Below are 26,354 nucleotides of genomic sequence, written 5' to 3'. Positions count from 1 at the left end.
GTTTGGTAGGTATTTTTAAAAGGATATTTAGCATATTATTCATTTGTTTTATGGCGTCTGTTGTTCCAATGAGATGTTAGTCATTAGTCTAAATGTCTTATCTTTGAAAATAAGCTCTTTTCCTCTGGCAGATTTTATGTTCTTTGTCTTTGTCTCTTTTTATTCCCCAAGTTTTATTATGATGAGCCTAGATTTGGTCTTATTTTGAATCTTTGGGTTGTTGTCTTCCATCAGTTCCAGAGAATTCTCAGTCAAATTTTGCTCCCACTAAGTTTTTCCCCTCATATTTCCTTCTGGGAGACTGTCTCACTTGTCTCTGTTTCTCTCACTTCTCTTTTGTATGTTCTGTCTTTTTTGTGCTTGATTCTAGGTAACTTCTTCTGAATTATCTTGCAGTTCACCAGTTCTCTCTTTTGCTCTCGAATCTCCTACTAGAAGTGTCCATCGTGGATTTTATTACAATTATTATGTTTGTTATTTCTAAAAGTGCTCTCTTTTCATGAGGTTTGGGACATTCTTATAGTTTTCTACTCCATGAAGTTATTTTCAAGCTTGTAAGAAATTTATTTTAAAAAATAGAACGACGTTGTGTATGTGTGGGCTGGGGGTGTATGGGGATGCTCTGCTCTCTACTCAGCTGAGCTGTGAACCCAAAATTACTCCAGAAAATAAAGCCTAGTTAAAAAATACAAAAATTTTTCATTGTAATTTGTATTTGTTAACTCCAGTGTCTGAAGGTTGTGTGGGTTTTTTCTATTTTTTTTTAAACTCAGTTCTTGCTCTTTTGCTTCCTGGTCTCCCTGGCTGTCATTAGTGGCTCATTAGTCATTGTCCTCGAACACTTGTCGTGTCCTTCTGAGACCTTGGATGAATATGCCCTTCTCCAGAGAGGGTTACGTTTGCTCTGCCTGGTAGTTGGGGCACCTAATGGGGAACTAACCACTCAGACCCAGCTCCCAGCTTTTTAATCTTGTTCCCCTCACCCACAGGGGCACAGACCAACATTGGGGCTGGTTGGCAGATATGGGAGCAGAGGAGTTGTCAGCAGGTGAGGTACAAGCATAAGTCTAGAACAGAGCCACCACCAGGCAGCCCAACGAATGGACCAGTCCCTGCAGGGCTGACGCCAAAAGCTAGGTCATGAGTCAGGTTGGTAGTATAGATTAAGGCAGGGTCCCTACCTGGTTCCAGTGTGAAGTGTGGTCAGAACAGACCTGAAATGGCAGCACCATGGACAGCGCCAAAGGCAGCGCGGCAGGAATGGGGGCGGCTGCCCCCGCCTGGTCCTGATGCCTTTCTCCCAGCCTCTGAGGGGCTGGGCTGGGCGAAGAAGGCAGGCGGGCCCCTCTGCTGTACGTGAGGGCGCTGGTTGCTTTGGGGGCTCCTGGGGCCTATTGGGTCTCATTTCTTCAGGAACCAGAGCAGCAATTCTGAAAGCTGGACTCTCAACTGGGAGGTTGACAGAAAATTCTTTCTTCGGTGGGAGTGATTCACCAGTGATAAACATGTCCCCTGCAGTTTTGTGTGGAGTGACACAGGTGTTCCGTTAGGCCACAGGTGTGTCATGGGAACTTGTCTTGAGAACAACCCTCAGAGCAAATGGTTTGAGAAATGGCATGAGTCAATTAAAATTCAATGTCTTTATCTGTCAACATTTGGGAGGAAATTAAAGTAAAGCAGGTTTTGCCAAAAAGCCTGCAGGCCACGATGAAATAAAATTGGGAAGGAGGACCAAAGGAGAGTGGCGGTAAACGCACGCGCGGTCAGCAGCTCCCCCCCGCTGTGGGGTGGGGGTGGGGAGCGTGCCAGCCTGCGCATGCGCTATGTAAATCGCCGCGAGCCGTGGTTTTAATTAATGCTCTCCCTTCACTGTCTTTTTTTTCCATCTTAAAATTCTATTTGAACTTGGCCAGGGGGACGCTAATCAGCTGCTTCCTCATTCTTCTCTCCCACTGACTGTGGTCCCACTGTGTCGTCAGACACCTCGGGGGGAGGGACCCAGTAATTGGCCTTCTCCCCGTGGGGGTCCCGGCCCTCCGACCACTTCTCCCCTCCAGTCTTGTTCAAATATTCGCCGGGGGAATTGCAGCTGCCTCTTTCCCTTTAACCGTCCACAGCACATGCACATAATTCAAAGCTGAGTTTTCTAAGGTTTCTAAGGATGCCATCAACTCCCGCGCGCTGGGGACCCGAGATGCCCTTGTCTGCTGGTGGCCACCGGCATCGCTCGCCTCTGGTCGGCTACTGCCTGTCTCTCCAGAAGTCTGACTCCAGAGTCAGACAGTTGAGTTCAGTGTGGCCTCGTCCTGGTGGGTGGTGGGACTTGGCTTCTCATCACCTCAGAGCCCAGGTTTCTCCCCTGAAAAACGGGGTCTGCCAGCACGTACACACCAGGCTGTGAGCAGGAGCTCGCCTGCGGGAAGAGATCTGAGCAGGTCATTTCTAGTGTTCCTGCAGCTGGCTTTTGTCCCCGTCTAACTCGTATGACGGCCTGTGGACATTTCCTTCTTCCGTTTTGTGTGAAACACAAATGCCTGCTACCCTGGTCACCCCAGGAGAGTCCCAAAATAGTAGACCCCACATTCTGGAAACGGGCTGTCCCTGGGTTGGGGGCAGTAGCTCTTTGGCAGAAGCCGGGAGGCTCAGTTCTTCCTGACCTGGTGCCATGTGCTGGGCTGGCAGGGGTTCCCAGCACATCTGCCAGGCTCTGCTCCCACACGGGCAGAGACACTGACCGGCTGTGGCTGCTGCCACTCTCTGTCCCTGTAATGCAGGAGCAGTGATGGTATAAAAAGCCTTGAAAAAACAAAGGAACTCTTCTTTTCAAAGCAGCAGATAAAGCCCCAAGTGAAACACAGCTGACTGCTCTCTGCCGTGCCCTGTTCTGGACGGGCTGTGCCCCTCTGCCAGCGTGGCCCTCCGAGGACTGAACTGTGGTTGAGGCACAGCTGGCTTAGAGCCCATGCCAGCGACCCCGGGGCTGGCAGCACTGATGCCAACACGAGAGCAGACGTTTGGACTGCCAGCCTGCACCAGCTCTCCAGGGCTTTGTGGTGGCACCCAGCACTTCCTGTGGTGGAAAACTGTGGCGGAGAAAGTCCTTCTGTGCCTCAGTGATGCCACACGTGTCCCACCTGGGCCTCGTCCCCTGGAGCGGTGGCCTCGCGGGGCAGGCACGCTCCCCAGCGAGTGTACGGTCAAAGGCTGGGCTGGCGGGGGGCAGGGTGGGGGAACGGCAGACCCCCAAGGGCATGAGGGTGTCACAGGGCAGGCAGGTACAGGCAGGTGGAGGAGCAGACGGGTGTGTCACAGTGTCCCAGGCAGGGCTGCTGTCTAGTGACCCGACTGGCACCTGTGAGAGGATCTTTCATGTGTCACTCCATCTACATTTTCTCGGCGCTCTAAGTCTTGGTCTGCTTAAGGGCTCCTCAGGTAAATGTATACCTGGCTGCCCCTGTCCGGCAGTGAGTTCTGTTGAATTCGGGACGTAACACTGTACACATTTATGCCCGTGGGATCCAGGGTTGTGCCAAGTGTTTGCAGGGTTCCCGCCCACCTGACACATGAGTGTGTGGCTGGGTGTTCAGAGCAGTTGCTATGGCCCCACTCAGCGTGGTACCTTCAGCATAGTGGGCAGTGCGCTGGTTGTCAGGTGGCCAAGAGCCCGTGGTGGTGCCACGTGACAGACAGTGGGAGGGCCAACTGCCTGGGGCAAGGCTGCAGAGCTCACTGCTGTGCCTCCCACGGAACAGCAAACCACGTCCCCCCTGCTTGCTGTTGGGGTGAAAAGAGCAGCGGTGCTGGGTCAGTGGCTGTGTGCCAAGTACCGCAGGCTTTGCTGAATGTTCAGGAAACAGACTGCACTCAGCTCAGCATGGCCACTGCCACTCGTGAAGGTGATGATGCTCAGGACCCCCCACCGTGACCCCTGGCCTTTCCTAGGCCCTGGCGGTGAGCTGAGTGGTATGATACGAGCAGCACGCCAGCCTTTGGGTCTCTGATGGAGCGAGCGCTTGCTTCCCTTCTGACTGACACGGCCTCACTGCGTGGTGCGAGGCCTGAGTGAGGCCGGGCCCCCAAGTGCAGGCACAGCGGGGTGGCGATTCCTCCTCTGACAGGTGCGGCGTGTGTGTCCTGCCTTGCCGTTCGGTGCTTCATGTGCAGCTGTCTGCTCTCCCTGAGCAGCAGGTGTGTCAGGCCCTTGGGCTGGACCCTCGTGGGCTGGAACAAGGGTAGCTGTGTCCTGTGTTTCTAACCCCCATGAAAGGGGCGTTATGTGCCGTGCTAGCCTGGGACAACCACCCATCTCACTCTACACAGCATGAATGCTGCGTATTCTTTGCTGTGGCTTTGGATTAAATATGCTAATTAGCGCCGGGTACAAGGGTTTTGTGTTCCCACTGCACACAGGGGCGTCCAACCCAAGGGGCGGCTCCGCTGACATCCCTGCAAGAGGCCTGTGTCGGCACCTCTTCCCAGCCAGATAGGAGCCCTGCCAGGTGCTCAGCTGTAAACACCTCATGTCCACAGCCCGTCGTCCCATGCTGTTGTCGCAATTGTCAGTCAAGGGCCTGCCTCAGGTGTCTCGGGCTATTTCACAGGGACGGTGCTGCATCCTCTGGTGGCAATGCACTCTGGCCCTCCTGATGCAGGCTGAGGTCAGGGCCCTATGGCCACTTTGGCTGCAGATTGGGAAGGATTTGGGGTGCATGGCTAAGTATTTGTTCATATCTGTGGCAGGGGGAGGTAAAATGGGGGCTAAGGAGTTGGTTTCTGCTGTTGCTGTTAACAGGAGCTCTAGAACTCGTCAACGCGTGTGGGCACAGGTGTGCTGGGCTCCCAGGTGTGCGGGTGTCAGTGGCCTCGAGAGGGAGGAGGGTGGTGAGGCAGATGTCAGCAGAAAGCTCGGTGTTCCCAAGGAAGCTCCCGGCATACCTGGACATAAAACACACAATTGGCCAAGTAGAGCCACCAGGACGCTACCTCCATCCTTCCGATGTGTTCTTATGTCACATGGGCTTTACATGGATGCACGTGTGGAAAGACTAGTGATACTGGTTACACAGAGCAGTGGGCAAGGACACACTAGGTTGCTGGGAAGTCACCGTGGATCTTGATGGAAGGTGCTATTGAAAACAGGGTTCGGGGTTACCTTGGCGTGTCTGCAGATGAGCCTTGTCCCAGCCCCAGAGGTGGAGGGCAGCATCTGCTGCTCCATGGTCACAGGCTGGCGTCTCGGCCAGTTGGGTGCTCGGCCACTGTTCCCAGGCTCTTCATGCACCCGTGGAATGGAGATGTCACAACAGGCTCCCACGGTGTGGGAACAGCTCACCGTCCAAGCTCCTGGGTAACAGTCCTCTCCCCTCGGATTCTGAACACTTGTTCTGCTGCTGGAGAAAGGTGTCCAGTTTCCATGTCATGTGCATTTCAGATGCAGTGCCTGGGATTCTAGAACATTCCTTGGTGTTTGCTAAACTCACCTGCAGGCAGGGGGAGAAGCCTTTCTTCCCCCAGCGAGCCTTCCTGTGGAGAGTCCCTGGTGGGACAGAGGGGGCAGCCCCCCAGGAACAGTGGTGTAGGTCCTCACAATGAAGCCTCATTGCCTGCCAGGAGAAGCTGTCCCCAAATGCAGAAGGGTGTGTGTGAAGATTCTGATATGAGCCGTGACTTGCTGAGAACCTTGTCTGTCCTTCTTGGAAGGAGGCCGTTTTATGGAGGCTGAAGGTGCAGGTGATTGAATTGTCCAAGTCTGGACGGACCTTGAAAACACCGGTATTCATCTGTTTCTACGTAAACACAGTGTTTTCCACGGTAACTGGCCACACGTGGGTGATCAAGCCGTCCCTCGGGGGAGGAGGCCCAGCAGCTTCCAGCCTTGCTGTGTGTCACCTCCAGTGGCTCTGTGCTGTCGCCTCTTTGGGGCCCAGAGGACACTCCTCAGGATGTCTGGCCTCAAGGACTGCATGGCGCTGCCTGGTCCTCAGAGCTGCAAGAGTGGCCTCTAGACGGACGTGGCAGCTGCAAGTTTGCTGCAGGATGGAAGCAGTGGACGGTGGGGCAGGGGTGCCGCAGCGGGTCCCCAGCTCCATGCTACCCATCCCCCTGTCCAGCGGGGCTGATCCACGGGAGTTCAGGTTCTAGAAGGAAGCTGCCGTAACCTTGGAGAATCAGAGGGGAGTTAGGAAGTCATCACTTTCTGAGAAAACTTTTTTTGTGTCAGGGTAATGCTGCTGACTAAAAAGCAAACGGAATTCTGGCCAGCCGGCCAGCGAAGATCATCTGAGCAACTGTCTCCTTCACACACTCCCAGAATGCTGGGTGGGTTGGAACTAGAATTCTCTCCAGCTCATTTTACAGGGAAGGGAGGGAGAGGGCGAGACATCGCTCAGGATTTTAGAAAAGGAAAGGGACACTGAGCTGGGACCAGGGGCACCTGCTGGGCCGTGGCGGGTACTGCCCGGGGCCCACAGGCCTGCAGTTTCATGCCCAGGTGGGGATGAGAGGAGGGAGAGAACCTTGCTGAAAGGTGAGGGAGCTGGGAAGAAGAGCTGGCACAGTGCTGGGACCTTCAAAGGGCTGCCCTCTCCTGAGGGTGGACCACAAATGCCCACACAAGAGCTGCCCGGTGCCTCGTCTGTCTCTGCTCCCTCAGGTGGGAAACATTTCAGGGGGGCTGTGAAGAGCCACGTGTGTGCCCCCCCCCAAGTCTCATGCTTGAAATGATGTGATATTAACCTCTGAACCAGGAGGCGTGGAGGCAGGTCCAGCCGGTGACCCCGGGGTGGGGGTGGGGGCACAAACTGGCTCAGAGACTGTTGTCCTACCTGTCACAGGAAAAGCGTTTGGCAAACGGCAACACCCTTTCACAATTTCTAAAACACGTGCTCTTAGCGAATTTGGGATACAGATAAATTCTTTAACCTGATAAAAGGAATCCATGAAAATCCTGCACAAGTGTGAAACTTAATGGTGGACCATTGAAAACACGTCTCTTCAAGAAAGAAATAAGAGAAAGATGGTAATTATTATTACTTCTCCTTAACAATGGATAGGAGATCCGACCTAACACAAGAACATAGGAAAAATAATTGAAAGAGTAAAGATTGGAAAAGAAGAAACAAAACTGTCCTTCCCAAGAGAAGGTAGAAATGAACTGTTAAGAGATTTCAGCAAGTGGCCGGCACGAGGTCGATGTAAAAAGTCAGGGGTTGTCCTCTGTGCCAGCCTTCGCTATTTACGGGAAGGAAAAGGAAGCAACCACAGGCAGAAACACGTTTGTGATTGTAGCACAAATGTTAGGCACCTCAGAGGAAGTGCATCAAAAGTTGTACCAGGCCTTCGGGGAAAACCGTGCAGCTTCACGGAAAGACATAAACATCCTGACTGAATGGAGAACCATGCTGTGCCCGTGACAAGCGGGCAATGTCACAGAGCTCTTAGTCCTCTCCTGGTTAATCTGTGAGCTCGGTGCAACTCCAGTCAGAATCCAAACAGGGTTTCCATTGCATGGACAAGCTGACAGAGAAGAATAATTGGTCAAGAAAAGCCAAATTTGAAGAAGCCTGAGGCAGAGGAGATGAGTCCTGATTTCAGGACTTCCGGCGCAGAGCCGCTCGTCCCCGGGAGGGTGCTCACTGGTTCCACACGCCCAGAGCCCAGAGCCCAGCTGGTTCTGACTCACACGCAGCCCAGCTATGCCCTGGCCGGGCGGTGAGTGCAAAGCCACCTGCTCCACTGCCTTCACTGTTTCCTCTGTCAGATCAGAGCAGCTGGACTCTCGTTCCCTCCAGCTGGAAACCGGTGAGCCCCGCGTTTGCTCAAGAGCGTTTGCTCAAGAGCCGGAGCTGCTTGTGCTTCTCTGGGGCTTTTATGATGTAATTCAGCTGCGTTTACGTGGGACAAGCTCCTGTGCTCAACTGTCACACCAGTGGCTATGGTCTCATTTGTCTGATTCTTCTCTGTGTTCATTCTTCAGAGTTTAACGGACCCCGATCCCTTCTGTCACCTCACCATTTAAAATAAAAAATATCCTTTGGAGTCAAAGTTCATTCATACTTTGACTTATGTTTTCCTGAAAATAAGACCCAGCTGGACAATCAGCTCTAATGCGTCTTTTGGAGCAAGAATTAATATAAGACCTGGTATTATATTATATTAGACGCAATATTATATGATATTATATGATATTATATGATATGATATTATATTATATTATATCTGGTATTGTATTATATCCAGTATTATATTATACTCTTATATTATGTTATATTATATTTTATTATATTATATTATAAGACCCAGTCTTATTTTACTATAAGACTTATATTAATTTTTGCTCCAAAAGACGCATTAGAGCTGATGGTCTGCTAGGTCTTATTTTGGGGGAAACACGGTATGATTGATGCTATAGCTACACAAGACCCAGGGCATTTTCTAAGGAGGAGAGCACCTGCGTGGTCTCCTGGAGCAGCCAGGCAGGTGCTGTGTCCCTCCCTTGTGCTTTCACCTGAGCATGTGGCCAGATCAGTATTCCTCCCCAGGAGCACACAGCTCTCAGGACCCCATCTGCGATGGCGTCTTCCCCGGTGGGCAGGCGCAGCGGGCAGCTTCCTTCCCCACCCGAGATGTCTCTGCAACCTCGGGCGGCTGTTGGCCGCACCTGGGCGTTCCTGAGGTCACCAGTCTGGGTGCGGCATTTGCACGCACGCAGAGCTCGGCCATCCTGCCACAGGCATCCGCTCACAGACGTGGCTGGTCCCTCCCCCTGGATGTAGTCATAGCGTAGTGAATTGCATCTGAAAAATAAGGGCTGGGTTTGCTGAGTCACAGAGCCCTGGAGCTGATGCACAAGCTGCACTGGGTCCTGGACCAGCTGAGACTCTCCCGGTCAAGGTGAAAAATGGGTGAGGAGAGCAGACTGGCAGGGTTTCAGGACGTAAGTTCCTTTTGAGTGCTCAGAGGCTTTGCTACTTTTGGGCTGGGCTGAGGCCGTTCTGCACAGCTTTATTGCACCTGAATTGCGTCCATACTTAGAATGCGTTCGTGTGTAGCTGGGAAGCTAACTGTCATGTCAAATGAGCAAAGACACAGAGAAGCCGTTCAGAGCTCTCCAGGCTCCTGCATCCAGGGCAGCCGGTTCTCTCCAACGCAGTGTTTCTTTGATCACATGTTCCAAGGTGGGTGGGGGCTCGGCTGGGAGAGCACTTAGTGGTGGGTGTGGTAGGCACCCCAGAGCCCCCTTAGTGCAGCGGGAGGCCCCCAGCGGCTCCCTGGCTCCTGCAGCAGTGGGGGTGACGGGTGGGTGGGGCTCCCAGCGCCTTGCTTCCTGGTTATTACCAGGACCTGTTAATGGCTCGCTAACCCACCACCAGCCGGCCCTGTGGGGGGATGGTGTCTTCTTTTCAAAACGTAATCAGGAATCACAGTTTGTCCGTTGACATCACTCGTCATGGAAGGAACTCCAGTGTTTTAGGGAAATAACAGCTTTTTCACCGACTCCCAACACTTCTCTTTGAAAGAAGCACTTGTTTTTATATTGGGCCTCAGTTTCTCCAGGAGCTCAGGGAAAGTGGGCAGCTGACCAGGGCCAGCAGGGTTGTGGGAAGAGCAGCACAGGCAACGTGGCAGTTAATACGTCATTTCCTACTGACGGAGACGGAAACCGGGCTCGCTGGGAAAACGGCGTGCAGGCTGAGGTGTGACCATGTGACCACCTGCTCTGGCCATGTCTCTGCTGTCAGCTCATGCGTGCAGAGAACCAGGGCCAACCCAGATGACGATCCTTTTACCATTTCAAAACCAAGACCAGATTGGTAGTTTTGAGAACATTCTCGGAAGAGCTAAGCCTTTGAACAGATCAGTAGTGAAATGCTGTTTTGGTTCCTGAGGGAAACTGTGTAACAGGAATGTAAACCAGGCCGACGCGGGACTTCAGCTTATCCCGACAGCGTTACAAATGACAGGGCAGCCTGTGGCTGAGGTTCCCTGGGACTCCGACAGCAGACCAATGCGTACCTTGTAGGAGACAGGCCATCCATCCTCCGGCTGGGTGATAAGTGGGTGTGTGCCTGTTTACCTAAGTGTCGTCCTTGACTGGTGATTTGAGGGCACACCTGGTAAGCACAGGCGACACCCACGAGAGCACAGACTGTGTTAGTTCCCGTTACGACTCAGCAGCCCCTTGAAGACTGCCCATGTGCAGACAGCTGTGGACGTCCCGCAGCCAGGGAGCTGTAGGGAGATGGGCCTTCTGGCCTGCTGGTTGGAACTAACTGTTCGGACAAGTGAGTCCTTGGAGGGTTCAGCTGGACCATGGGCTCGGGCACTGAATCCCACTCAGGACGACTGCACCTCCTGTGTTACCGTCGCCTCCTGTTTACGGACGCACAAGCCGACGTGGAGCGGGTGATGATAGGAAGTTTCCATTCAGACCCTTCTTTAGCACCAGGGTTGGAAAAGCCCAGGTGCGGCCACAGAAACAATGTACCTTTCTTAAAACATTGGCCCCATCTTCCTCGCCAACCTGCGGGGCAGCTGGTCCAGCACGCAGGGTGAGCTCTGAGCCGGCAAGAGGTGCTGCCGGTGGCAGAGGACTGATTCCCTGCCCCGGTCGGCTGCGGGCAGCTGTGTTTGTCCCCTGGTGTCCTTCCCGAAGGCTCTCAGGTGCTGGCTTAGTGTGCACCACGCTTCACCATGTCGGGAAGTGATATCAGGACATACCTGTGGCCATTCAGGTGGCTACAGCTGACAAGGGGTGTCCTAGGAACTGCGTCAATGATGCAGAGGACTAGGCTCAAGAGACGCTGATCCCAGCCTAGCGGAGGCAGGAACAGTGTCCCGCTCAGGACAAAGGGTGGGACCCAGGAAGGTCGTGAACCCCAAGCTCCAGGGTCCTTGCAGACTCAGCCAGACTTTGTTCTGCCCATGACGATGGCCTTGAGGCTGGAGCGCTTACCTGGACCAGTCATGTCTCAGCCACATGAGGAGGAGTCCTAGCCCTGGCCTTTCCCACATGCTGTGATCTTATCAACGTCCTCTCTGAGCGGCTGCTTCTCCTGGAACTCTGCCTGCCATGCTTGGCAACTGGGTGGCCCAGGGTTACTTTGGTTTTGAAGAAGTTCCTGAGTGCCCAGTGGATGGAAGCGGCTGAGGGGTCAGCAGTAGGGGGTGGGGGTCAAGGCTGATGTCTGGATGCCTCGGCTGATTTTCCTTTGAAGGGACGAATGTCTGTGTTTCGTCCCCAAGAACACTGGTTCCCAAGTCCCCACTGTCTGCTGCTTAGTGTTAAGCTGAGACCCAGCCTTCCCCGATGATGGATGGAGGGGGTCAGAACAGGAAGCACGTTGGAACACCTCCCGTCGACATGACAGACGACCGGACATGAACTCTGATCAGGAAGAGCCAACATTTGGACAACTCCTAAAACTAGAGGAGGCTTGAAAGGCTTTTACGTATTTCAGGCTGATGCTCGTCTCACACGGCAGACCACGGGTTTGTGTGGTTGGCCTCCTGGTGGCCAGCTGGCACATCCATTGCAGAGTTTTATTAAAAAGCAAAATTGGCTTGTAGAATGCTCTGGTCTCAGGGTGGGAAGAAGACGAAACCCGAGGCCAGAAGGACCTTCGGGCAACGTTTAGCAGTTAGAGGGTGGTGACGGTGGGTTGGAGAGGGCAGAGCGCCAAGTGCTTCACCGAGCTCATCACTGCAGCTTACCCTTCGGCAGGCACTCCGTATGCGGGCACTCGTACGCAGGTGGCCATCCCAGCTGCATAGAGGACGACCCAACCAGAGAGTTCTAGTGCCCCAGAGAGTGATGTGGGGGCCAGCAAGTAGTGTTCATCCCCTCCCAGTGGGACCCAGAACCTGCTGTCATTCCTTTAAAAATACTTCTTAATCACCCCCCTCTTTTTAAATCCTTCAGATCATTAATTACCATGTATAATCTTTGTTCCATGATAATCTTTGTTCTGTGAAGTGGATCTGGCTTGTTCCCAGGCCTTTCATTTATATCCATCCATCCATCCATCCATCCACCCATCCACCCATCAACCACCCGTCATCAACAGAAAAATAATAATTTTTCTGTAAGTCCAAAAGACAGGGGAACCCAGCTTCTGAAACTGGCCTCACCACCTACCTTTTCACATTTTCAGGGATGTTTGTTTAATTTAAGACAAGCCTCGTCTCCGTGGCTTTTAAAAGACGCCCAGAGCCCTATGCACATGTTCTCATATGGTGGCTACCATGGTACCAGGTTGGGCAACCGTAATAGTTGCTGGAGCAAACTCAGAGAAGAAAGGAGAGATGGCTTCTTCTCCAAATGCCAGGCTGAGGAGGGCGCTGGTCCTCCCCCCGGGGAACTCCCAGGCACTCAGGGTTCACCTGTTGAGCTCCTACTCCGCTGCCAGAGATGTCTTCTGGGCACTGGTGGAAGACCGATGGGCTTTAAAGCTCTAAAAGGTCATTGGATGTGTTTTCTTTATGAAATATTTTTTTCGTAAAATGAATACATTCTCATTATGGAAACTTAAAAGAAGAAAATCTCAAAAAGAAAAAGACAAAAGTAATCACATTTTTTAATACCCACAAGATAAATTATTAAACATTTAAAATATCTTCCTTGTCTTTTTTCTGTTTTGTTTTTTACATTGTTATGATCATTCTATCAATTGCAGTTTTGTTTTCTGTCTTTCGCCTCATATGAGATATTCATCTTCCTTTTTAGAATAACTTCTTATTAAGCATCACTTTAAAGTTTGCATAATATTTCACTGTGCAGAAACTTAATTCATAAGTATTTAGATTGTTTCCAGGTTTTCACTATTATAAATAATATTGCATTGAACATCTCTGAGCATAAAGTTTTCTCTGTATTTAGAATAACCTTTTTCGGATAGAATCCTAGATATGAAACTTCTAGGTTAAAAGTTAGGAGCACTTTGAAGGTTTTAAAATACATATCCTCATATTGCTCCCCAAACGAACTGTACCAGTTATTCTTTCTCACCAGTGATACCAAGGACAACAAATTTAGTATATTACTTATGGCTTTGAAACTTCCTTTTCAAATGGTAAAAGCAGCATGATAAAGTTTGACACATCTATATACTTGCAAAACCATCTCTACACTCAAGATAGTGGACGTAACCATCAGGTCAAAAGTTTTTCATTGCTCTTTGCAATCCTTCCTTCCTCCTCCTACCTGACAACCCCACCATATCCCCAGGCAACAACTAATCTGCTTCTGTCACTATACATTTGTTTATATTTCTAGACTTGCATATAAATGCAATCAAACAGAATGCTTTTATTTTGAGATTTATGGTCGCATGGGTGAGTCAATAGTTAATTTTTCTGTTCTGTTTTTTTGAGTGGTATTCCATTGTATGGATGTACACTAGTTTGTTTATCCATTCACTGGGTGATGGATTTGGGGGTTGCTTCCAGTTTTTGTTTTGTTTGTTTTGTTTGTTGTTTTGCTGTTATGAATAAAGCTGCTGTGAACATTTCACGTTCAAGTCTTCATATAGATGCACACCTTCATTTCCCTCGGGCAAATACTGAGGCTGAATCACGTGGTGGGTGGCTGTTTAACTTTTTAAGAAACTAACCAACTGTTTTCCAAAGTGGTTGATCCATTTTCTGTTCTACCAGCCACGTGTGAGAGTTCCTGTTCTCGCACATCCTGACAATGCTTGGTATAGTCAGGCGTTCTCATGTTAGCCATTCAAATAGGTGTGTAGTGGTATCTCCTTGCAGTTTGAATCTACATTTCCCTGATGGTCAATGCTGTTAGCGTCTTCCCTGTGCTTATTTGCCATCTGGACACTTTCTTTGGTGACAGGTCTTTCAAATCTTTTGATCATTTTTCAATTGGGTTGTCTTTTTATTGTTGAATTTTAAGAGTTTTAACCTATATATTCAGGATAGCAGTCCTTTATCAGATGTATATTTAGCAAATATATTCTCCCAGTCTATGGCTTGTCTTCATTTTCTTAACAATATCTTCCAAAGACAAGAAGTTTGAAATTTTTATGAAGTTCAATTTGCCAATATTTTCTTATGTGGTTTTTATCTTTTTCCCCCCTACTTTCTAAGATGTTTCTCCTAATCCAAGATGATGAAGATTTTATCTACAGTTTTATTTAGAAGTTCTGTGGCTTCACATTTCACATTAGTTCCACGATCTTTTTCAGCTTGATTTCTAAGTCTGATGTGAAGTGTGGGTTGAGTTGTGGCTTTTTTTCTGTCTGGTTTGGCACATAGATGTGCAATTGTTCCAGCACCATTTGTTCCAAAGACATCTTTTCTCCATTGAATTTTCTTCGATCCTTTGTCAAATACCGACTGACCAGACAATATGGGGCTCTGTTTTTCTATAATGCCCCATCGATCCGCACGTCTTTACCTCAGTACCAGGCTGACCTGATGACTGTAGCTTTATTGTGGGCAGAAAATCAGGTAGTGATCCCCAGATTTATTGGTTATTTTCCAAAATTGCTTAATTTACAACATTTGCTTTTCCCACATTTATTTTAGCAACAGCTTGTCAGTTTCTGTGCACACAAAAAAAAGCCAATTAGGATTTTGCCTTGGTTTCACTTTCAATTGACTTAATAATGGCCCCAAAGCACAAGAATGGTGGTGCTGGCTGTTCGGATACTCCACAGAGAAGCCAGAAAGCACTTCCTCTCTGTGAAAAGATGAACGCGCTCTACTTAATAAAGAAAAACATCGTGTGCTGGGGGCGCTAAGATGTATGCTAAGAACCAACCTTCTATCCATGAAATTGTGAAGAAGGAAAAAAATTGGTGCTAATTTTGCTGTTGCACGTCAGACCGCACAAGTTACGGCCACAGAGCTGGATGAGCGTTAGTGAAGATGGAAAAGGCATTAGACTTGTGGGTGGAAGATGTGAGTAGAAAGCATTGAGCCTCGGCAAGTGACCCCCTGAAACAAGTGCACACTCAGGGTTATTAAGACACAGGTCCTGTGGTACTGTGACAGTCAGTCTGATCCTGAGATGGCTACCGCGTGACTAACGGACAGAGCGTATATAGCTCGAATGCGCTGGGCAAAGGGATGATTCACGTCTCAGGAGGCACGGAGGGGGATGGCGTGAGATTTCATCACACGCTATTCAGAACAGCGCACTGTTTAAAACTTATACATTGTTTCTGGAATTTTCCATTTAGTATTTTCAGACTGCGGTTGACCACAGGTAACTGAAACCTCGGAAAGCAAAACCGTGGATAAGGGGGGACAACTGAATATAGAAATATAACTGATACATATCACTGATTTTTCTCTTTTGACCTTCTGTGACCTTACTTCGGTCTTTTGACCTTCTATTCACTTATGTCTTCTAGATAGATTCTTTAGGATTTCTACATAGACAGTCATATCATATGTGAATAAAAATGATTTATTTCTTTATTTCTGCCTTTTGGTCTTTTTCTTGTTCAGTGCTGAATAGGAATGGTCAGAGGTGTTCTGTATTTTCCCTACCTTAAGGGAAAAGCAGTAAGTGTGACGTTGGCTATAGTGTTGTTTTGTTTCCTTATTTTTTGCCCCTCCCCCGTTCTTTTTTTTTTTTTTTAAGCCATTGTTTCTCAGTCTAGTTGTAGGGCACAGCTCCCTGGCCCATGCTAGAGTCTTGTGCTCCACCTGCTGAGGCAGTTGGTCACCAGTTGTTCTGCCGCTCACTGTCACACATGGCAGCTCACAGCAACTCATAGCAGCTCATGGCAGCTCACACCAAACCCCAGCTGTTCACAGCAGCCCAGCTCCAGGGAGAGCTGTTGTTCACAGTCTTAGCTGTAGAGGGCGCAGCTCACTAGCCCATGTGGGAATCGAACCAACGGCCTTTGGCATTTGGAGCATGGCACTCCAACCACCTGAGCCATCAGGCCGCCCTCCTTTGTTTGTTTGTTTGTTTGTTTGTTTGTTTGTTTGTAGATGTTCCTTATCGGGGGAGGAAGCTTCCTCTTATTCCTAGTTTGCTGAAAGTTTGTGTAGTGAATAGATTTTGAATTTTGTCAAAAGACTTTTCTGCATCTTTCAAAAAGATAATGTGTTTTTTCATTTCAATGTATTAATATGGTAAATTGAATAGACTCATTTTTCAAAACATTAAACCAATTTTGCATTCCTTATATATGCCCCATTTGGTTATATTGTGTTAATCCTTTTTATATATTGCTGAATTCAAGTGGCTAATTTTGTTAAGGATTTTGCATTCATCTTAATGAGGGATATTCTTTGGTTTTTATATCAGAGTAATGTTGTCCTCATAAAATGAGTTGGGAAGTGTTCACGTCTCTTCCATTTTTCTGGAAGAGTTGATGTAGACTTGTTAATACTTCCTTAAATGTTTGGTAGAATTCACCAGTGGATACATCTGTGCCTAGGGTTTTCTTTTTTGAAAGGTTTTTTTTTTTTTTAACTACAAATTCAATTTCTTGAATGAATAAAAGGTGCTCAAGTTAAGAATGAGTTTTGTTAGTTTGTGTCTTTCAAGAAATTTGTCCATTTCATTTACCTTTTAATGTCTGTAGGATGTGTAGTGATGTCCCCTTGTTAATTCCTGATATTGGTAACTTATGTCTTTTTTTTGTCCTGATCAGTCTTTCCAGAGGTTTATTAATATTATTATTTTCCCAAAACCAGCTTTTAGTTTTATTAATTTCTCCTATTATTTTCAAATTTATCAATTTCTACTAGCATCTTTATTATTTCTATTCTGCTTACTTTGCATTTACTTTATTTTTCTTTTTTCCATGTTCTTAAAATGGAAGCTTAGATTAGGATTAGATTATGATTAGAGACCTTTTTTATTTTCTAATATAAGCATTTATTGTCATAAATTTTTCTCTCCTTTCCATTTTAGTTGTGTCCCACAAATTTTGATACATTGTGGTTTTATTTTCTTTATTTTTTTTTTTAGATTTTATTGGGGAAGGGGAACAGGACTTTATTGGGGAACAGTGTGTACTTCCAGGCCTGTTTTCCAAGTCAAGTTGTTGTCCTTTCAATCTTAGTTGTGGAGGGTGCCGTTCAGCTTCAAGTTGTTGTCCTTTCAGTCTTAGTTGTGGAGGGCGCAGCTCAGCTCCAGGTCCAGTCGCCGTTGCTGGCAACCTTGTGGTTGAGAGGATGCACTGCAACCAACTGAGCCACCTGGGAGCTCAGCGGCAGCTCAGCTCAAGGTGCCGTGTTCAATCTTAGTTGCGGGGGACGGAGCCCACCATCCCTTGAGGGAGTCGAGGAATTGAACTGGCAACCTTGTGGTTGAGAGCCCACTGGCCCATGTGGGAATCGAACCGGCAGCCTTCGGAGTTAGGAGCATGGAGCTCTAACCGCCTGAGCCACCGGGCCGGCCCCTATTTTCATTAAGTTCAAAATATTTTTCCAATTTTCTTATAATTTCTTCTTTTACTTACCTGTTATACAGAAGTGTGTTTTTAAAATTTCCAAATATTTGAATTTTTGGATATCTTTCTAGTAGATATTTCTAGTTCAATTTCTTTTTGATTGAGAGCATAATTTGAATCATTTCAATTATTAAACTTTGTTGATATTTGTTATTATTGCCTATCTCAATGAATACTTTATGTACACTTGAAAATACTATATATTCTTCTGTTGTTGGGTGGTAAATCCTATAAATGCCAATTGAGTCAGGATTGTTGAAATCTCTGATATCTTTACCTAACTTTTTGAGCATATTTCATCTCTTACTGAGAGATGGGTGTTGAAATATCCAGTTACAATTGTGACTATTCCTATTTCTACTTCCATTTCTATCAGTTTTTGTTTTATGTATTTTTGAAGCTCTGTTGTTTGATGCATGTACCTTTAGGAGTGCTATGTCTTTTATCATTATGTAACGTCCCTCTTAATCCCTGGTGATATTCCTTGTTCTGAAATCTATATGGTCTAACATAAATGCAATCACTTCAGCTTTCTTTTCATTGAAGCTTCCATCATATAACTTTCCCATCCTTTTACTTTTAACCAATCTATGCCTTTATATTTAAAGCGAGTTTCTTGTAGGTTGCATAAAGTTGGTGCTTGCTTTTTTTTTTAATCTAATCTAAAAATGTTTACCATTTAATTGTGTTGTTTGGCCCATTTACATTTAATATTTAGTAACATGGTTGGACTTACACTTAATTTTCTGCTCTTTATTTTCTATTTGTGTTATCTCGTCTTTGTTCTCTTTTCTTGCCTGTTTTTGGGACTGAGTATTTTTTAAGATCTTATTTTACCTCCCCTGTTGGCTTATTTGTTACATTTCTCTTTTAATTTAATATCTGGTGCTTGCTTTAGGATTTTCAATATCATTTTTAGCTTAGCACAGTCCTAGATATTATAACAATTCACATATAATCAATGACTTTATTTTTCTTCTTCCCATATTTTTGCTATTCTTCAGACATTTTACTTCTATAATATGTTATAAACCCAACAATGCATTATCACTAGTTTTGATTTCAATGATCTGTAAGAATTAAAAATAAGAAAAGAGTCCGTGATATATACCTTTATTTTTACCATTTTCAGCATTCTTCATTTGTTTGAGTAGATTTAATTTCCCATTTGATAATATCTCTTCTGCCTGAAGAACATCTTTTTTTAACACTTTTTTTTGTAGTGCAGAACTGCTGGAAGCAAATACTTTCAACTTTTGTTTGTCTGAAAAGCCCTTATTTCTCCTTTTTATTGGGTAAGAGCTTTAATAATATATAACTCACCCACTTAAAGTGTGAATTCACAGGGTTTTGGTATATTCACAGAGTTGTGCAACTATCACCACAAATTTAGAACATTTCCGTCACCCCCGAAAGATAGTCTGCTCCCTTTAGCAGTCATTTCTCACTCCCTCTGTCCCCAGCCCATGGCAACCTTGACTCTACTTTTCTCTATGTAGCTCCCTATTCTGGGCACTTCGTATACATGGAATCATACAATATATGATCTTTTGTGACTGGCTTCTTTCACTTAGCATCATGTTGTCAAGGTTCATTTCCATTGTAATGTGTGTCAGTGCTTTTCACTGATGAGTGGTATTCCATGGTTTGGCTATATCACATTGTATTTATCCATTTATTAGTCGGTGGGCATTGGGGTTACTTACACATTTGGGGTCTTATGAATAATGCTGCTATGAACTTTCTGTGGACATGTTTTTTCATTTCTCTTGGGTATATGCCTAGAAATGGGATTACTGGGTCATGTGTAATATCTGGTTAAACCTCCAGACAGTTTTCGGAAGCAGCTGCACCATTTTACATTACCACCAATAGTGCACAAGTGTTAGGTTCCAATTTCTCCACACCCTCACTTGTTATTTTGGGGTTTTTTTGAAAATTGTATTTTTAAAAATTGACAGTAACCATTCTAATGGGTGTGTGGTGGTCAGATCCTTCAGTTTTGAAAGACATTTGTACCAAGTATAGAATTCTGGTTTGACATATGTTTTTGTTTTCCAGCACTTTAAAGATATCGTTCCATTTTCTTCTAGCTTGCCTAATTTTATCTTTGCTCCTTTGAATGGCATGTGTCCCTTCTCTCCTTTAGTGCCTTTCAAGATTTTTTTTTTAATTTTATTGGGGAACAGTGTGTTTCTCCAGGGCCCATCAGCTCCAAGTCATTGTCCTTCAATCTAGTTGTTGAAGGCGCAGCTCAGCTCCAAGTCCAGTTGTCATTTTCAATGTTTAGTTGCAGGGGGCACAACCCACCATCCCATGTGGGAATTGAACCGGCAACCTTGTTGTTGAGAGCTTGCACTCTAACCAGCTAAGCCATCCGGCTGCCCCACAGGAAGCTCAGCGGCAGCTCATTGCCTTCAATCTAGTTGTGGAGGGCGCAGCTCACTGGCCCATGAGGGAATTGAACCAGCAATCCTGTTGTTCAGAGCTCACGCTCTAACCAACTGAGCCATCCGGCTGCCCTAAGATTTTTTTTTTTTTTTTTAAGTTTTGGTTTTCATCATTTTGATTATGATGTATTTAATTTTTTTCCTGTTTGAGGATCTATGAGTTCCTTGAATCTGTGGGTCATTAATTTTGTACAATTCTGTTGTTTAATTTCTTTACATATTTATTTTCCCTGTTCCCTCTCTGTTTACTCTGGGATAATCTCTTTGATAGTTATCCATTTATCTTGTGAGATCTGAGTGTTTTTAGTATTGAGTTTCACAATCTCCTAATATAGTAAAGACACTAACTTTTTGTTGTCTTTACTGCAAATATTGTTTCAACTTGTTTTTAGATTCCTAATTGCATCACACATCAGTCATAAAGATGTAAAATTGTTCTGTGCTGGAAACGATTGATCTTTCCTTTTGTGAACTCCTTTTATCTTCTTTCAGCCTAGAAAGGCCTCTCTCTCCAGAGATTTCAAAAATGCTCATTTCTACATCTCCCACCAATTTTAATGCTTTGGTTTTTCACCCTTAATTGTCTCTAATCCATTTAGAATTTTATATTAGAAAGGCAGTATTCCATAGATTGACTTTTCTTTCACAATTAGCCAACTAATCGTCCAATATTTAGGAATATATTTAGCAGGGGGCCTATTTCTGAGTCACAGAATCGTTTTCAGTTATCTACCTGTTCATGAGATTTCCCCCACCCCCATTTAGTAAACTTACATGATTTAGACTGGAAGTTATTTTTCTGTTGGGAAAAACATTTGCCATATTTCTCCCAGAAAAATACGTTTCCACTGGCTGTCTCTGGAACCCCAGTCACGAGTGTCTGTGTGCTCTGAGTGCATTCGTTTTCTCCTTCCGCTGTAACTGTGTGGCCTGGTGATGGGCTTCAGTAGAGACGGACAGCTAACCGTGGGCCACCACAATACCATGTGGCCGCAGCAGCCCATCCTGAGCTGGGTGCCACTGACCCTCCAGGCCATCCTGGTGGGTGGGCCTGGTGGTGCTCCCTCATCACATGGACAGGGCGTGTGTGGGAGCTCGGGCCAGGCCGGTCTGCTCACCCAGGTGTGCTTACCCTCTAGGTGAGTGAGGAAATGTAGCAGAGCAGCAGCGAGGCAACACCTGCCCCAGTTTGGCGCAGACAGCCCAGCGCAGACAGGCGGCCCGCCCTGCGTGCCCCTGAAGCCACCCTCACCATGTCCAAGAAGGGCACGGGCAGCCGCAGCAAGGCAGACAAGGAGCTCCTTGGCGCGCTGCAGGCTGCCAATGACGAGCTGCGGGCCAAGCTCACAGAAATCCAGATCGAGCTGCAGCAGGAGAAGAGCAAGGTGGGTATCCATGTCCCTGCCCCTCCCCCTCTCACTTCCTCACCTTTCTAGGCCCAGGTCTGCCCAGAGCAGGGTGTAGCCAGGCCTCTGTGGAATTGTCCGCCAAGCCGGTCCTGGGGCCCTGAGGCCTCTCGAGGCAGCTGGGGAGGACAGGCACTTCTGGGGAGGTGGCAGCAGATGGGTGCTGTGGGGGACCCCCACCCACAGAGGAGTGTGTGGTCACAAGCCTCAGCCCTGTAGGAACAGCCCTGGATGTCAGTGTTTCTGCAGCAGGACCTCGTCTAGTGGCACCGTCCCTGGAATGCCACCCCTTCCCCCTGGACTATTCACAGTGGAAATGAACTCCAATATAGCAGGCCCAGCAGGGCCCCTTGGCTGAATGAAGGCCACAGCGGGCCCTGGGCTTAGAGTTGCCAGGTGTGGGGGAGAAGGTTCTGGTCAGTTAGGTATGAGGTATCTGTCCGGTGACAGCCTTTCTAGGGTCCTGGCATGAAGGAGACAGTGCCGGGACAGAGGCACAGGGGCTGTGGGTCCTGTGGCCTGGGTGGCCCAACGTAGACCCAGGCAGAGCTGGATTCTAGCCATTCTTTGTGCCAGATGGTGGGTGGTGTGGTCATTTAGCCAAGGTCGCAGGTTCTAGATGAAAGTATAACAGTCAAAAACCTGAGTGTTAACCAAAGTCTAGATATCAGACGTCATCTAGACAGATGGCGCAGCCGCCCAGCTGGGGGTCCCCATTTGCCGAGAATGTCTTAGAAGGTAAGCACGCTGCCCCCATCATGTGGGCAGAGGCAGGAGCCCTTCTGCTCCCCACAGGCTGTGCCCAAGGGGCGTCCTGCCTGCTGTCCTCAGCAGGTTCCTTTGCGCGGTGATGCTTCTGCATCCACTGCTCGTTTGTCCCTGGCAGAGCAGCGGAGCACAACTCTGGTGCGAGAGGGTGTGGAGCTCTCACTTCCCAGCCTGAGCGCTCCTGCGGACGCACGCCTGTAGGCGCATGTTTGCGCTCTCCACCCATGAGGCTCCATTCCATTTTCAATGACATTTTACGGAGACTTTCTCCCTCGGAAGCTCACAGCCACGTTCGCAAACGAAGCTTTCCAACATTAGTGTCCAGGCAAGTGCAGAGGGGCCTCCCACGACCCGTGTCTCTTTTCTTCCAGGTCAGCAGGCTGGAGAGGGAGAAGAACCAGGAGCTGAAGCAGGTGCGCGAGCACGAACAGCACAAGGCGGCCGTGCTGCTCACTGAGCTCAAGACCAAGCTGCACGAGGAGAAGATGAAGGAGCTGCAGGCCGTGCGCGAGACGCTGCTGCGGCAGCACGAGGCCGAGCTCCTGCGCGTCATCAAGATCAAGGACAACGAGAACCAGCGGCTGCAGGCGCTGCTGCAGACCCTGCGCGACAGCGGCCCCGACAAGGTCAAGACCGTGCTGCTGTCCGAGGTGAAGGAGGAGGCCAAGAAGGGGTTCGAGGTGGAGAAGATGAAAATGCAGCAGGAGATCACCGAGCTCAAGGGGGCTAAGAAGCAGGTGGAGGAGGCGCTGACCATGGTGGTGCAGGCGGACAAGATCAAGGCCGCCGAGATCCGCAGCGTGTACCACCTGCACCAGGAGGAAATCAGCCGCATCAAGAAGGAGTGCGAGCGCGAGATCCGCAGACTGGTACGTGCGCGGGCGCCGGGGGCCTGGGGCGGCCCACGCACACATCATGTGGGGCCTGGGGCGGTCAGGGCGCCAGGCTGTTGAGATGGAGGGAGATGCGCAGAAGGCTGAGAATCAGGCAGAGCTCTGCCCGCTGCCGCTCGCCTCCAGCTTGACTTCCTGTGCCGGGCTTGGGCCAGAAGGAGACATGCGCAAGTCAGCATCCCGTCCCCCCACAGGCGGCTCCCAAGCCTCCCCCTTCCTGCGGTCCCAGGGTGAGCTGGAACCCAAGCGGAGCCAGTGTTTGGACCGCAGTTCCGGGATTGGAAGGTCAGCGAGCGTACTTAGCCGGCAGTTCTCTCCAAATCAATGTCAGGGTGGGAGGCGGATCCCAGCAGGCTTTCCTGCAGGCTTGGGCCAGGTGATTCCTACGTTTCTACCGAAATGCAAGCACCGTCCCACTCTGGGTTCTTTTCCTGTTCTTAGTGGTGTCATTTTGTGGTGTAAAGCTTTACTTTCTAAAATGATCTAATTTGTTGATCTCTTCCTAGAGGGTTGGTGCTTCTTGTGTCTTGTTTAAGAAATCCCTTTATTCTGGAGCCCTGAAGTTTTATCTTTTAAAAACGTTATAGTTTTGTCTTTCCTGTGTAGGTCTTTGCCCCACCTGGATTGTGTGTGTGTGTGCACACGTGTGAGTGCATGTATGTGCACATTGCAGCGGCCAATTATGTCTTTTTCCCTATGGACACACACACAGTTGTCCTAGCAGCCCTTGCTAAGAAGACCACCTTCCCTCCCAATCCAAGTGCCACCTCTGTCATATATTAAGCATTCTTGGATGAGTGGGCTTTCTAATTTGTTCTATCATTGGTCCCTCTTCAAGCCCATTTTATGTTAATTACTCTCGCTTTATAATAAGTCTTGATTTTTGGAGTATCGTCCTCCTACTTTGTTCTTCTTCAAGAGAGACTTGATCCTTTTTGGCCTGTTAGAGTTCCATGGAAACCTCAGAATCATTTTTCCTACATAGGAAACTGTTGGAATTTTTATTGGGATCATAACTACACTGTTAGAAGATACATTTTAACAGAAGGTACAGTCATGATTCTCATACGAATATACAATGAACACATACATGTCAATAAATTTACTTAACTCATTAGTTAATGAGGGAACAAGCAAAATGTGTGGCTAATTCAAGTGGGGGTTTGGTGTACAGAGATTTGTGCTGCCTGCTGGGCAAAGGTAATTTGCAATACCCCTGCACACCTGTGGACAGAAACGTCTGTGTCGCTGACGGTTGCCTCTAAGTAAATGTCTGTCTCCAGAGTCGAGGATCAAAGAGGCAGGCACACAGCTCCGTGGGGTCGGACAGCCTCAAGCTCCAGCATTCTTAGAAAAGGAGCCAGAAATTGTCTGCTCCTTTTCTTGCTTATTTCAAAGTCTTCCACAATTTTCCCCTATAGAATCCACAGTCAATTTGGAGAAACTCCTCTGTTTACCATTTCAGTGTTCTCCCTCCACCTTCCCCCAGAGCAACCCTGGAGAAATCTAGTCCCAGGGGTGTTTCTGACCAAATTTTCACTCGCAGTGAAGGGGAAGGAGTGGATTTGTTCTGCTTCCAGCGTGGCTCTGACGTCCTCTGTGAGCTCGGACAGGCCCGCCTCCCCGGCCTTATCTCCCTGGTGATGGCTCTGAGGATAGGCTGTGATGGGCGGGGTGGGGGTATCACTCTGGGCCCAGAGCAACTTGGACACATGCATGCCCAGTTATTAGAGAATCTGAGAGCGATGTTTGTCAGGCACACAGCTGCTGCACACTTAAGCGCGTTTGCTAGAATCCAAGCTCAGACTGTCACTAAATTCCATAAAACCATGGAAGTGCAGGCAAAACCAATTTCCGCTTTCTCACACACACTAGTCTGTGATGCATATTATCCCCTCCTCGCGCAGTTGCCTAGACAGCTAGTTAAAGTGGAATACTAGCAAACAGCAGTAATTAAGCCCCATAAAAAGGTTGCTGTAAAGTGAGGGCCAGTCTCCCCCTGCTGCTGGCACGTGGAGGCATGGCCCAGCCCCGCTTCTCAGGGGCTTTTGTTTCCACGGAGACTGGCTTCAGATGAGTGGCCGGCTGTGTGTGCAAGGTCCTCACTCTGACGGAGTCTTGCAGAGCCTGGGCATGAGTTTGTCTCAGAAACAACCTTATCACGTGTAGATGCCACTTTGCCAACACCTGCACCCCCACCCCCTGCCTGTGGCTCCTGGGCAGTGCTTCCGTTTTGGCTGAAGGTCACTGAGGGTGAATTCCAGCCGCCCGTAGCCAACTGCCGCCAGACTCTTTGCTTACTTATCTGCTGGAGCAGATATGTGTGCACCTGTACTGTGCAAGGTGAGGGAGGGTCCCAGAAGTAAAGCCCCACCCCAGAGGAGTGGCCGCCCACTCCAGCTGGGAGCTGCCCCAGCTCTGAGTGGCCACACTGGGGTTGGTGCTGGCTCCATGTTTCAGGGGCCCTCAGCACTGTGGGCAGTGGTTAGATCAGTCAACACATTCCTCAGTCAGCTGGTGCTGGCAAATGCAGGTTCCCAGGCCCTGCCCAGTGGCCCTGGTTCTGTGTGCCTGCCCTCAGTGTGCTCTGCTGGGGGTGAGTCGGGTGTGGAGGGTACCTTTCCCCCTCCCTCCGGTGACCCCCCAGCTCAGTATCCTCCCACACACTCCTCCCTAGGGACCCCAACCCAAGGGCCTCCTCCTGTTTCCGTGCACCTTCTGTAACTGACGGTGAGGGGTTGGGGTGGGGGAGGGGTTGGAACTCCTGTGGACGCTTCGCTTGTGATCTTACTCTTGGGCCCGGGGAGGCCATGAGGGGGTTTAAACCAGGGAGTGATGAGGTCAGATCCACATTTCAAAGGCACTGTGGTGTGAGGGCACAGGCATGGACACCGGGAGGCCATTGGGGAGCGCTGCCGAGCTCTGCACAGGGGAGGCAGCCGGAGGGCGACCAACTTGCCCAATTTACGCCCCACTGGCAGCTTGGAAAACCCCTGTCCTGGGCTCCTGGGAGCGCTGGTCACAGGAGGGTGTAGGCAGTGACATAGACACGTCTCCGGAGCTCTCTGCAGTGGTGCCACCAGGACCCCATGGTCCCCTGGGAGGGAAAGGGGCATCTGAGCCCCAGGGGGACCAACGCAGTTGTTGAGCTGTGAGGTTTGCCCACCGTCACAGGCAGGGAGCTGCACGCAGGGCACAACCCCAAGTGCAGGCTTGGATTGCCCGTCTGGCTGCCTGTTGACTCCGTCCCGCTGTCTATACTTCTACATGGGCCTCGAGTTGGAAACGTCCCCCTTTCAATGAAAGGGGGCTCCCCACAGCCCAACAAAGCCTTTCCCATCTCACCTGGGCACCCGTGCGTGCATATGATGCTCTCCTTCACAGATGGGCCTTCGGGGTCTAAGGGAC

The 26,354-nt window shown here is 48.7% G+C and overlaps 1 protein-coding gene across 10 annotated transcripts in view; it reads left to right on the top strand.

Moving 5' to 3' along the window:
* JAKMIP3 (Janus kinase and microtubule interacting protein 3) overlaps positions 1–26,354 on the top strand; it is a 75,003-nt gene that overhangs the window by 10,714 nt on the left and 37,935 nt on the right. For 9 of the 10 annotated variants that reach the window (XM_033131086.1, XM_033131091.1, XM_033131089.1 and 6 more), the window contains exons 2-3: positions 21,019–21,264; positions 22,425–22,922. In XM_033131086.1, the coding sequence (XP_032986977.1) occupies positions 21,133–21,264; positions 22,425–22,922 (630 nt within the window). In that variant the 5' untranslated portion in view covers positions 21,019–21,132. Of the gene's footprint in view, positions 1–8,814; positions 8,936–21,018; positions 21,265–22,424; positions 22,923–26,354 lie in introns of those variants that run through there. The other variant, XM_033131085.1, reaches the window with a different exon arrangement.

The sequence above is a fragment of the Rhinolophus ferrumequinum genome, chromosome 16, assembly GCF_004115265.2.
Source record: "Rhinolophus ferrumequinum isolate MPI-CBG mRhiFer1 chromosome 16, mRhiFer1_v1.p, whole genome shotgun sequence".
NCBI lineage: Eukaryota > Metazoa > Chordata > Mammalia > Chiroptera > Rhinolophidae > Rhinolophus > Rhinolophus ferrumequinum.
The sequence above is the reverse complement of the archived record's forward strand: the minus strand, read 5'-3'. Positions and strand labels throughout refer to the sequence as shown.